Source organism: Silurus aristotelis (genome assembly GCF_946808225.1).
Source record: "Silurus aristotelis genome assembly, chromosome: 14".
NCBI lineage: Eukaryota > Metazoa > Chordata > Actinopteri > Siluriformes > Siluridae > Silurus > Silurus aristotelis.
The window spans coordinates 10,290,018-10,303,806 of record NC_139587.1 but is presented as its reverse complement, the minus strand read 5'-3'; the positions used below and the strand labels follow the sequence as shown (position 1 = coordinate 10,303,806).

The following is a 13,789-nucleotide window of genomic DNA, read 5'->3' as shown; positions in this document are numbered from 1 at the left end:
AGGTTTAAATTGGATTAATGTAACAAAGTGCAATCCATTTGAGTAATCTTTCACAGCCACGTTGGAAAGACTAACACGCAGCATACCTTCACCCACACCAGTGGATTCCATCAATGGGCCATTGGGTGGGCACCCTACAGTGAGGTAGGCCAATATTAATAAAAATGTAAAAAAAAAATAAAAAATCACACTCCAAGTTCTAGTGGAATACTGTAAACTTAGACTGTAAAAAAGTGCATATTCGGTTATTAGTTTATAAGTCTATTGGAGGAAAAAACTACCTGGAGGGCAAGAGGCTTCCATTGTAGGTTTTTGACCAGAGCTGGGGTGGAATTTAAAATGTTCTGTGGCCTCTTCTTCAGCGTAAGGTTGACACAATTTGGATCCTCACGCAATGTGTTGACCAAGTTCTTCAGCTGCCACCCCACCTAATAAAGCATATACATACTGTATATAACATATACAGTGCACCAGATGTATAAACATTTAGTTAGAATGAACTACTTTTTGGACCCAATATATGAGCAGCAAGCAAACAGCCAAGGAAAGGACACTCTAATCAGACTGAAAATTTCCTAACAGACATGAAAATGGTCACTAACACTACATGTATAATCTGAACATTCTTTTTGTGGCTTCAATCAGGGTACAGGCATAAACATTATGACAAATGCAGTGCCAGTGAAGAAGATAAGGGCATGGAGCCTACCTAATTCAGATGAGCACACATAATGCATGTCAAGAAACAAATGAGGCCTCTCAGTATCCAAACCAACAGCTAGTCAGACAGAGCCCTGCAACAGTTTACCTTCTCCTTAATTGGATCACATTTCTAGGTCATTCAAAAACCTATTCAGTTAAAAATGCTGCTATTGGAATTATATTGGGAGGTTACATGAGAATTTTTATTTTCAAGGTTTATGCACCATTACATGGAAAAATAGTAAGAAAGACAGGTGGCTTCTGCAAAAATATGAAACAAATTCAAGAGGTTTAACAAAAAAAAAAAAAAATCAACCAATTAACTATTTATACATATTCACTTTCACAAGTTTAAAAGTAATTGGACAATTGCCCTGTTTCCTCATTACGTAATGAGAAATTGTGCACCATATGTTGCAGAGTTAACAGACTGACCACTTGAGGGTGCAGAGGAGGGACGGACACAGTATAGTGAGGTGCATTATACCCCACCCAGGAAAGACCTCAGAGTTGTCAGAGTCTCTGGGCCAAAGCCATCTTATTTAAGATGACAGTCCTCAGATCCATCAACTCCTTATGCTTCAGCCTAGAGCGCCAGCCAGGGGGAGTCCGAATGGTGATGTTCTGCTTTTGTGCTCACGGTGTCCACTTGTGCTGGTGTATAAAAAGTCTGAAGCTTATTGCAAATATTGCTTTTGAGCCGTGTGACATATTAGCTAGCCGTGTTCCAGTTGTTGATTTGTTTGGCTTAAATTTCGTGTTCGTGTTAGCATTTAAATTTTTACAGATTTCTATCTTTCATTACTTAAATAATTAAAAAATATTGTTTTGATTTCCTGTTTTAAAGCAGTCAGTGGAGGCCATTCCCATTGGAACTGCGAACCAAATTAAGGTACGTAATTTCTGTGATACGGTGAGCATCCAGCCCATTCAGTGTGTGACATGTATAGTCAGTCTTTCTCTGTCACTATCGATAATATTATCTGTGAGAAGTGTAAGTTAGTTAGCTTTTTGACGGAGAAGATCCTAGCAATAGAGAAGCGCATCCAGAGTCTAGAGAGGATTAGTAAGTGTGAAAGCAGTCCAGGTTCTACAGGGGGAAGTCTGGATGGCCTAGGTGCGGGGCGAGTGAATGGCCAAAGCTAACGCTTGGGCTCACCCATGGTAGCCCCATTCCTCTCTGCTTCATGTGTCCAGAGACTCTATTGTCAGAGAGTCAGGTGAATTAGCTAGGCCTTTAAGTCCAGCAGCAGCACAGGTTAGGTGTATACCAGGAGCCAGGGCACCAGACATAGCAGGTCAGGTTAAGTTTCTAGGAAAGGGATTTCCACAGGAGCTAATGATATACGCCTTCGACAGTCAGAGGTTACTAAAAAATAACATCATAGAGGTGTGTAGATTAGCAAAGGCAATGTCTAATGCTATAATATGCTCTGGCACCATCCCAGTGTGGCATGGCGAGGTAGCTTACAGCAGGTTACAGTCGTTGAACTGTTGTATGTCCAAGTGGTGCTCCAAAAACAATGTGGGCTTCATAGATAATTGGAGCAATTTTAAGGGCAAAGTTGGCCTGTTAGGGCAGGACAGTATCCATCCCACTCGGAAAGATGCGGCCCTTATTTCTTGTATTATGTGTCATAGTCTCAGAATAACACAAACTAACCAGTGACGATCCAGAGTCAAGGTAAGTGAGCAGACAAACAGGCTTAACCTACTGTCTGCTTGCTCCACTGAGTTGTCACTCAGGGTCAACAAAATTGAAACTGTGTCTGTCTCTTAAGCAAAACAAAAATGTAGAAATTCTAAGAAAGTCTGCTAAAGTAACTTGATAAACATTAAATTAATAAGACTGGATGCACAGTCAGCATCTCTGAACTTATATATATATATGAAATTCTATATACAGTGAGGAAAATAAGTATTTGAACACCCTGTTATTTTGCAAGTTCTCCCACTTAGAAATCATGGAGGGGTCTGAAATTGTCATCAAAGGTGCATGTCCACTGTGAGAGACATAATAAAAAAAAATAATAAATCCAGAAATCACAATGTATGATTTTTTAACTATTTATTTGTATGATACAGCTGCAAATAAGTATTTGAACACCTGAGAAAGTCAATGTTAATATTTGGTACAGTAGCCTTTGTTTGCAATTACAGAGGTCAAATGTTTCCTGTAGTTTTTCACCAGGTTTGCACACACTGCAGGAGGGATTTTGGCCCACTCCTCCACACAGATCTTCTCTAGATCAGTCAGGTTTCTGGCCTGTCGCTGAGAAACCCGGAGTTTGAGCTCCCTCCAAATATTCTCTATTGGGTTTAGGTCTGGAGACTGGCTCAAAGGTGCATGTCCACTGTGAGAGACATAATAAAAAAAAATAATAAATCCAGAAATCACAATGTATGATTTTTAAACTATTTATTTGTATGATACAGCTGCAAATAAGTATTTGAACACCTGTCTATCAGCTAGAAGTCTGACCCTCAAAGACCTGTTAGTCTGCCTTTAAAATGTCCACCTCCACTACATTTATTATCCTAAATTAGATGGACCTGTTTGAGGTCGTTAGCTGCATAAAGACACCTGTCCACCCCATTCAATCAGTAAGAATCCAACTACTAACATGGCCAAGACCAAAGAGCTGTCCAAAGACACTAGAGACAAAATTGTACACCTCCACAAGGCTGGAAAGGGCTACGGGGAAATTGACAAGCAGCTTGTTGAAAAAAGGTCCACTGTTGGAGCAATCATTAGAAAATGGAAGAAGCTAAACATGACTGTCAATCTCCCTCGGACTGGGGCTCCATGCAAGATCTCACCTCATGGGGTCTCAATAATCCTAAGGAAGGTGAGAAATTAGCCCAGAACTACATGGGAGGAGCTGGTCAATGACCTGAAAAGAGCTGGGACCACCGTTTCCAAGGGTACTGTTGGTAATACACTAAGACGTCATGGTTTGAAATCATGCATGGCACGGAAGGTTACCCTGCTTAAACCAGCACATGTCCAGGCACATCTTAAGTTTGCCAATGACCATTTGGATGATCCAAAGGAGTCATGGGAGAAAGTCATGTGGTCAGATGAGACCAAAATAGAACTTTTGGGTCATAATTCCACTAAACGTGTTTGGAGGAAGAAGAATGATAAGTACCATCCCAAGAACACCATCCCTACTGTGAAGCATGGGGGTGGTAGCATTATGCTTTGGGAGTGTTTTTCTGCACATGGGACAGGGTGACTGCACTGTATTAAGGAGAGGATGACCGGGGCCATATATTGCGAGATTTTGGGGAACAACCTCCTTCCCTCAGTTAGAGCATTGAAGATGGGTCGAGGCTGGGTCTTCCAAGATGACAATGACCCGAAGCACACAGCCCGGATAACCAAGGAGTGGCTCTGTAAGAAGCATATCAAGGTTCTGGCATGGCCTAGCCAGTCTCCAGACCTAAACCCAATAGAGAATATTTGGAGGGAGCTCAAACTCCGGGTTTCTCAGCGACAGGCCAGAAACCTGACTGATCTAGAGAAGATCTGTGTGGAGGAGTGGGCCAAAATCCCTCCTGCAGTGTGTGCAAACCTGGTGAAAAACTACAGGAAACATTTGACCTCTGTAATTGCAAACAAAGGCTACTGTACCAAATATTAACATTGACTTTCTCAGGTGTTCAAATACTTATTTGCAGCTGTATCATACAAATAAATAGTTAAAAAATCATACATTGTGATTTCTGGATTTATTATTTTTTTTTATTATGTCTCTCACAGTGGACATGCACCTACGATGACAATTTCAGACCCCTCCATTATTTCTAAGTGGGAGAACTTGCAAAATAGCAGGGTGTTCAAATACTTATTTTCCTCACTGTAACTGTCAGGGATCGACCTGCCACGCCCCCTCTGGTGGCTCTTTATGCCTCCACTCTCCCTAGAGCTCCAGGTTTAACCATGCACACCTGGAGCTCATCATCAATCATGCCTCACACTCACTCCCTTGTTCGTTATTGTATGTGTTAATGGTTTCATACTCTTTATGGACTCTATGCGTTCTGTTCCTTCCGGACTCCGCTATCCTGTACCAGCTGCGCTTTTCCTCTCAGCGCACCTCGGCTCAGCTACGCTTCTCCCCAAGCGCACCTCGGACTCTCTCAACCCAAGGACTGCCGTGTGCGTGTGTGTGAGTGTTTGTGTGTGTGCGTGTGTGCTAGTGTGTATCTCTCTCTCACTCTCTGTATTAAACCCGAGCGTGCTGTACTTCGGCTTCCGCCTCCATTTCATTCACTCCATGACAGAATCACGAACTTTAAAAAACATGATCGGATTATCACCGTTGCCTCCACGTGACCCAATCGGTCGCAGCAAGACCCACCGGAAGCTCGCGGCCGCCCCTCGTGATTCATCCTCGCTGGCTCGGGAACATCCGCTCTCCGCTCTCGGGAACTCCTCCGCTCCCTGAAAGCTCCTCTGCCCCCGTGCTCCTCCGTCGGCGACTTCTTGCTCCCGAGTTCCGCTGAAGGCTGCGTCACGGCTCCGCCGTGGGTGTCGCACGGCCTCTGGAGGCTCGGCCTCTGGACACCCCCAAGGACACCTTCCTGCTCCCGGTCTCCAACAAAAGCATCACTAGGTCGCCATACACCGCTGCGGACGTAGCTCTGCTCCTGACCTCCATGCTGGACATCACTTCGCTCCAGACCTCCACAGTGGGCGTCAGTCTGCCCCTGATCGCCGCCGAGGGCATCACTCAGTCTCAGGTCTCGGCCGTGGAGGTCCCTCAGCCACTGGACTCCGCTGAATATGTCACTCTGCCTCCAGCCTCCGCTGTAGATGTCTCTGTTTGTCTCCAGTATCCGCTGCAAGCATTCCTCCGTCCTCGGTATCCGTTACAGGCGGCTCTCCGTCTCCAGCCTTTCGTCTGCCTCCGGTCTTCGCCCTGCCCTGGTTTCGCTCCGTTCCTGGCCTCTGCAGTGAGCTGCACATTGTTTCGGACCTCCTCTGGGGCCGTGGTTTCGTCCCGTGTCTTCGGAATAGACGTTGTCCGGTTCCGGCTCTCCGCTAGGGTTGTCGCTCCCCCTCGAGTCCCTCCTGGCTTTCCCTGGTTCCGCGACGATTCTGACCGGGTCCCTTTCGACCCTGGATGGCCACCAGGGCCCTCCTTCGAGTGCCCAGGCCCTCCAGGCATCTTTGGGTTTGGGGCGTCAGGTGCCACACCCTCAGTAGGGGGGTGATGTCCTGGATCCACCTGCGACGCCCCCTCTTATGGCTCTCTATGCCTCCACTCTACCTAGAGCTCCAGGTTTAACCATGCACACCTAGAGCTTATCATCAATCATGCCTCCATTCTCTCTGGAGCTCCAGGCTTAATCACGCTCACCTGGGGCTCATCATCACTCCACCCCTCTTCTATATAAGCTCCTCACTCACTCCCTTGTTCGTTATTGTATGAGTTAATGGTTTCATACCCTCTATGGACTCTATGCGTTCCGTTCCTTCCGGACTCAGCTATCCTGTACCGGCTGCGCTTTTCTTCTCAGCGCACCTCGGATCAGCTACGCTTCTCCCCAAGCGCACCTCGGACTCTCTCAACCCAGGGACTGCCGTGTGTGAGTGTGTGTGTGTGTGTGCGTGTGTGTGCGTGCGTGTGTGATAGTGTATATCTCTCATTCACTCTCTGTATTAAACCCGAGCATGCTGTACTTCGGCTTCCGCCTCCATTTCATTCGCTCCATGACAATAACACTATACGGTGTCCTTCCCTCCTCTGCGCCCTCAAGAGGTCAGTCTGTTAACTCTGCCACATATGGTGCTTCAAGGCACAGCGATCTCTGAGAGTGTCACCCTCAACCTCTGTTCGGTACTATAGCGGTTTGGAGGGCTCGCCCGCCTCTCAGGAGGTCCCTAGAATGGCTTTTAGATCCTTCAGTCGTTCTTTGAATTAACTGAGTTAACACCTAAACCAAAACTTCCAAGGTAACATTGTATGAGGATGTATTTGAGAGACAGACTCACTACAGTCTGCTGATTGACCTGGATGACCTCATCCCCAGCATGGATCTTCTTGCAATGGTCAGCAGGGGACTACAAAGAAACAGATTTCAATTAGTATTTGCATTATACACATTCAGAAATTGCCTCACATATTTTATATGAGTCCATTCAATGAGCCTACAGTGCAGAGGAAATTAAGTGGAAAAAGTGGAATGAATAAATTAATTAAATAGCTGCTTGGTCAAGAACAGAGGACCTCTGCAGTGGATATGGTGTCCTATTCTGATAGTAATTGACATAATAGAGAAAAACACATAAGAGTGGAAGCCAGTCCATTATAAAGGATTGTTCACAGATTCACAGACAAATTTACTAGATGCAGTTGAGATAAGTCAGACAACATATCAAAGATTGCAGGAATAGCGGAAACACAGAAGAAATCCGCAGCAACACTTAGAGAACATGCAAAATTCACTCAGACAGTAACATTAGCTCAGGATTTATTAAGGGACCCTAAAGTCTTAAGGCAGCAATGGGTCATGCTTAATAATATTTAACTATAAAATCTGGTCTATAAGTAGACAGTTACATCTTTTTTGTAATTTTTTCTTTCTTTACAGTGGGTAAAATAAATGATTGATCCCCTGCTAATTTTTATAAATTTAACCCCCTTACTAAGAAATTAACAGTCTAGATTTTTTTATTGTAGGCTTATTTTATCAGAGAGAGACAGAAGATAAAAGAACATTGAAGAAAGGTTATTAATTAATTTATATTTAATCAAGTGAAATAAGTATTTGATCCTGTAATAAATTAGCAAGAATTCGGACTCCCACAGACCCAGATTAGTCCTGTCTTTCTAGGAAAGTACTTATATTATCAACTTGTTATGTGTATTGATGACCTGCACAAGGCTGGAATGGGCTACAAGACCATCAGATTGTTGCCTTTGGTTATTGTCATGCTGGAAGACCCATCCATGACCCATCTTTAGTGTTCTGGCTGAGGCCAGAAGGTTCTCATCCAAGATTCTACAGTGCATGGCCCCGTTCATGTGGTGATGTCTTCTTGTACACTTAGCAGAGAAACAGCCCCAAAACAGAATGTTTCCTCCTCCATGTCTGGCAGTGGGGATGGTGTTTTTGAGTTCATATTCAGCATTTCTCTGCCTCAATGCATGGTGAGTTGAGTTGATGCCAAAAAGCTCAATTTTGGTCTCATCTGACCACATCACATTCTCCCAAGCTTTCTTTCTGATTATATAGTATCTCTGGATAGGTTTTTATGACTCACCATGTACAGCGGTTAATGGCCTTGGTGTAATTATTGACTCCAGTCTTTTATTTGAAGCTTGTGTAGATAATTTTACTAGGATAACCTTCTTTAGTTATAACAAATATTGCCAAAAAATTAAATTCACTGATTATAAAATACTATTAATGGCATGCAGTATGAAGCACTGCATGTGTTTGTTCTTTAGCAAACAATTTGTCTTTTATGATGCACCAGGCCTACTTTGATGAAATGGGACTTTAAAACCTAATTTCAGTTTTACAGTCTAGGGTGACATCACACTTGTTTAGTCAATCACTCTGGACCTGCCTGATCCGACATGATTCCTTACTTGGTTCCTCTCACTTGCAAACGGCTCAATGCTTCTAAGGACGACCCTATATGGACAACTTAAAAACATGTGAGATTACTGTGGATGGTACCACATAAAAAACATGAAGATATTTATAGACTGTAATAAATAACAAACAGTTTTGTTGTAGTTTAAGGAGGCACTTGCTATAACAAACATATTTTAAACCACAATTGCAATGAACAGTTTTGCATCCAAATATCCATGAATTAACAGTCTTGTAAACACAATTACACTTTTGATCATATAATAATAATAATAATTGTAATTTATATAGCGCCTTTCCCAAGCTCAAGGATGCTTTTCAAGGTACAATATTTCAATATTTCAAGACAGATGAAATATAATGAACATACATAAACATATTCGTCAGACATTTGCCCAGGACGAAGGATCACATGCAGCTGCATAAGTTAATAACAGAGACAACACAGACACAAAAACATACAGGACAAGAGAAAGAACACTACATAGTACTTGAAACATACACCACATAATGTAATACAGAGGTATATAATTTTATTTTAATAATATTATCCAGACATGGTTTTCCTTTGATTCTGGTTCTTTTAAAGGTTTCTTCCTCACATTTTATAAAAGACATTTCATCTCTTGCCTCTGGTTTGATCATTGTATTTTTTTATGGATGATGATTAACTTATATGGATTTTACTGAATCTCTATACATTTTCTGTACAGCTGATATGTGAAAATGTCCACTGTTGAAAGGAAAATGCAAATAAATTGTAAGTGTATTAAATAATTTAAGATTTAATGTGTCTTAATGTGTTATCGTAAAAAAATTTTTGAAAATTTGTTGAAATTTTAGAGATGTAGAAAATTGTTTGTGCATTTATACCTGTGTTTTCCTGGGGTGGTCCACATGTGAATCTCATAAAAGAGAACACTGAGCTTTGTCTCCCTGGGAACCATATGGTTGCATAGCAACAGAACAGCAAGGCCTATGCTGTAAGGAGCAGTCAGAATTTGACAGTGGAATTTCTGCCTCAGACACAATGGAAATATGAGTTCTTTAGAAGACTTACTTTTACAATGCACCGGTCAATTAAGTACCTAATTATTTGACAAACAAAGTATATTAATGCTATCTCTCTACTAGATTTAAAGATCTAAAGTAGATAAAAGAAAACATCTACAAAAGGTTCTCTATGTCAGTAATATGTCCTGTACCCTTTGGTTTTAAACCAGCATAAAGTTTTACACTTGCACACATTGTATACTTGCAAAAAGCCACAGAAACTTCTTTGTCGGAGGCTTATATCAAGGAACAGCCAAACTCGGCTATTAGGTTAAGTTGTGAAAAAAAGTTTAATGTTACAGGCCTTGCACAAAAGCAAGACTGAGAACATCAATGAGATATATTGCATCAGCAAGGTCTCTCCCAGGCAAATATTTCAAAGCAGCTTCAGATGTGCTGTTCAAGCTATATTGATATATAATATTACCAGCCGTGCCCTCACTTTTTTCACCCATTTACTGTCTGGAGTCTGTAAGTCTGCCAGAAGTGGTCTTCATGGAAAAATTACAGCCAAAAAGCCACACCTCCAACCTGGATACAAAGCTAAGTGACTCAACTATGCATGTGCAGCAAAATGAAAGCAGGTGCTCTAAATTGATAGGTCAAAATGCAGTTAGCACTTTGTTCACCAAAGGGTCAAGTCAAGTCAAGCCAAGTTTATTTCTATAGCGTTTTTCACAACAGACATTGTCTCAAAGCAGCTTTACAGAATTTAACAGTTAAGGTAACCGATGTGTATTTATTCCTGATGAGCAAGCTATGGTGACTGGGGTAGTTAGGGTTCCTTGAAAGTTTGGGGATGCATTTGTGCAAGAAAAAAGATTTGGTCAGGATTAATGGTGTCCTCAATGCTAAGGAATACAGGATTTATTTATCATGCAATACCATTAGGGAGGCATCCAATTGGCCCAAATTTATTCTGCTCCAGGACAATATCCTCAAACATACAGCCAATGTCATTAAGAACTATCTTGGATTACATAAAGAAGGATTTGAGGCATCCTGTGGTCTGCGGTTAGTTCGCCATGTTTGGAACTACATACCTTCCGAATTAATGCTGTTTTATAGGCAAAGGGTAGTCACACTTGATATTGATTTGATTATACATCTATCATATAAAAAATCAGAGAAACTTTTTTTAGTTATTCACCAAAGTTTTCAACACAAGAAATAAAAAAAATAAAATAAAATGAAGTGTTTCGATATATTCCTATAAGATAAATATCATGACCAGGGATCGAACTTGTGCCATGTATTTCAGAGGCGAGAGATCCGATGAAGCACGACAAGAGTGGCTGTGGCCACCATTGTGGCTGTGGCCCAAATTGCAGAGAGTAGCTCAGAAGCAGTGGATTCAGACAAGTATGATTTATTGTAATTAAGAAAAAAAAAGGAAGATTAGAGAAAAAAATACGGGACCAGTACACACAAGAGAGGCAAACACAGAAGGCAAAACATAAATTAGCAAATCAAGCAAGAAACATTTCCTAGGAAAAGTAGCAACAGAAAGTAAGAGTTGGCAGGCACAGTGAGGAACAAGGCAATACAGTTAGGAGAAGTCAAAACAAAACTTACACAAGCAGAGGTGTCAGGAGAAAAATGAACTTGGAAAACACTCGTGAACATAGTGTTACACTAAACAAAAACCTAGCTTATAACCAGTAAAAGGAATTAGTTTAAATACTTGTAGTGTCAATTTTTAATGAACTACGTAGTTGTAATCTGTCAGTAAATGGATTGACTCTCCTGATTATTTTGAAGGGTCCAATGTAGCACTGGGACAGTTTGCAGGACTCAAGTTGCAGAGGTAGGTTCTTGGTTGACAGCCAAACCCTTTGTCTGAAAATGGGAGCATGTTTGTGACAACAGTTACCTCTGTTCCAGGTTTGACAGCATTGCCTGATGAACTGTTGCATGGATGGCACTGCAGAGAGGAACAGAGGAGGAGCATATCTGAACTGGCACTTGAAGGTTGACATGCCTATGGCCGTGTAACTCAGGCTGTTATGGGAATACTTAGCCCTATAGAAGGAAGGATGGCCAGGTAGATGGGTTCTTGGCAGCCTTGCACCTCAGAGTAGTCTCCAGGTCCTGGCTCACTCTCTCAGTTTGCCCATTGGACTCAAAGGCCAGACGATAGACTCATAGTAGCCCCTATGATTTTGCAGAAGGCCTTCCAGAATCATGAGGAAATCTGTGGACTAGGATAGGTGTCTCATGGGATGCCATTGACTTGGTAGACATGGTTGGTCACCAGTTTCACAGTTTCCTTCGCAGAGGGTAACTTCAGCAGGGCTATGAACTGACAAACTTTGGAGGACAGGGTAACTATCACTAAGACAACGGTGCAAATCATCCTTTGTTTTGTTTACAACTTGTTAAGAAATGTCTTACTTTTTCACATCTTGGTTTTAAATAATTCTAGTTTTACCAAACTAAAGCTTTTGTTTTCTCATCTTTTTCTTAGCTTTTCTTAAAATCTTCACTGTTCTCAAAAAAACTTTATGCTACCAGATTCCTTCTTTATATAGAATTTACTGTCTTTCCTTTATCCTGCCTGAACCTTAAGCTCAAGCTCTCAAAGATCTTACTTTCCGGACGACCTCTTTGCATGGTGTGCGCGGTCGCCACTTTATACTGACTATGGCACATATTTGTCTTCGAGAACAACTTATTGAACATCTCTAGGTTATGTATATAAGCCTGGTTCCCCGAGGGAATGAGATGCTGCATAAACAACACTTTAGGAATGCCTCGGCGTGACCATGCTCTAAACTATATGTGTAATCAGTCCAACGGAAAGGGGCGACATCACCGGCAGGGTGGCGTCACAACCAGGAAGCTAAAAAAGCACTATAGCTATAAGGTGACCTGACAAAGGTCAGTAGGGGTAGACCAGCCCACAGCATTGCAAATGTCTTAGAGAGACACTCCAGAGGAAAAGGACTTAAGCCGCCACTTCGGGTTAAGTGAACTCTGACACCAAATGGGGTGAGGATACCAGAGGACTCATATGAGGAGAGCCATAGTGATGGCCCCTTAGGTCAGAAAGGAAATGCTTTAACTCTAGAAACATAGCCAGCATCTCCAGGCAGTTGATGTGCCACAAGAGATGGTGCCATTTCCATAGACCTTGCTAAACTTTCCTCTAAAGCATAATTATTGATTTCTTTGTGAACTCTCAATATGATTAAAAAAGATTAATGTAAAAATAATTCATGCTGTGAAAAGAAATATTAACAAAACAGCATTTTGGAATATTATAACTTTTACACATTCGCATAAGAAAATATTTAAAAAAATTTGTCTATGGTGGCTGTATGATTTTCATTAAAAAAATGTTGCCTTTAATACCATTGGAAATTTTACAATACAATACCCAGAACTCTGAGGTGCTTCTAAGACTTCCCGTTGAGACATCAAGACTGCTGGATGTATTTCAGGTTCTTGTGCTCTGTGAAAACCTGAAGAGGTGCTAAGCTCTTTCAAGTCAGTGCCTCTGTTCCTCAAGTGCCAGTCTGGCCACGACTAGTCGGAGTGAGTTCGTGCAAGAAGTCACAGGGGATAATTTTTTATCATTTCCTCTTTGAAACAAAATGGCAATTACTCCTACATCTAAGGTATCCACCTCTAACACAAAAGGTATGTCTGGATCTGTGATGGTCAAGATGGGGGCTTGTGAACAGGCATTTGAACTCGTAAAACACAATGTTAGCACCTGGTATCCACAAAAAGTTCAAAGGCCATGGTCATGAGAGGCAAGGGGTAACGTTTGCAGATCATTATCTCGTTAAGGCCACGATAATTGATGCAAGGACATGGAAGGTTCTGGGATCTCAGGAGCAGCCAAACAAGGACTTTGAAGCAGACAGGTGGAATGACAGGTGAGGCCACACTTGGAAATGGTGCCTATGGATCAGTCGATAATTGGATTATGGCGGATGAGCCAGGGGTGTCTGAGAATGAGGGGGAACTAAGGAGACTAAACCAGATGCCACTGGAGGTCTTTTCTATGTCAGAAGATGGTTGCAGGGACGGAGTTTGGTGAGTAACTTTCCTTAGGCTTAAAGTTCTGCGTTTCAGTGTGGTTATGGCTCTTCTCTGTTCTGGCACCAAGGTGGTGGAATGAACTTCCCCTAGATGTCCCTGACTATCTTCAAGCGACGATTAAAGACTTACCTCTTCCTGAAACACTTAAATTAGCACTTTCCAAGTTTGTTTTGTAGAATTCAAGAGTTATATTTATATTAAGTTTGTAATCTTGCATACCAGTGTTGATGTATTCATTACTAGAGACTCAAAGCACTTTTGTACGTCGCTCTGAATAAGAGTGTCTGCTAAATGCCGCAAATGTAAATGTAAATGTAAATGTTATGGTCCGAGTTACCAAGAGAAGTTCAGGAGGTTGATTCATGGGTGG

General features: G+C 41.9%; 1 protein-coding gene across 3 annotated transcripts in view; it reads right to left on the bottom strand.

Moving 5' to 3' along the window:
- Positions 1-13,789, bottom strand: part of LOC310736604 (connector enhancer of kinase suppressor of ras 2-like) — a 97,590-nt gene that overhangs the window by 37,795 nt on the left and 46,006 nt on the right. For all 3 annotated transcript variants that reach the window (XM_083560221.1, XM_083560222.1, XM_083560223.1), the window contains exons 9-10: positions 6,707-6,775; positions 282-428 (exon numbers count right to left, since the gene is read on the bottom strand). In XM_083560221.1, coding sequence (XP_083416347.1) covers positions 282-428; positions 6,707-6,775 — 216 coding nt within the window. The remainder of the gene's footprint in view (positions 1-281; positions 429-6,706; positions 6,776-13,789) is intronic.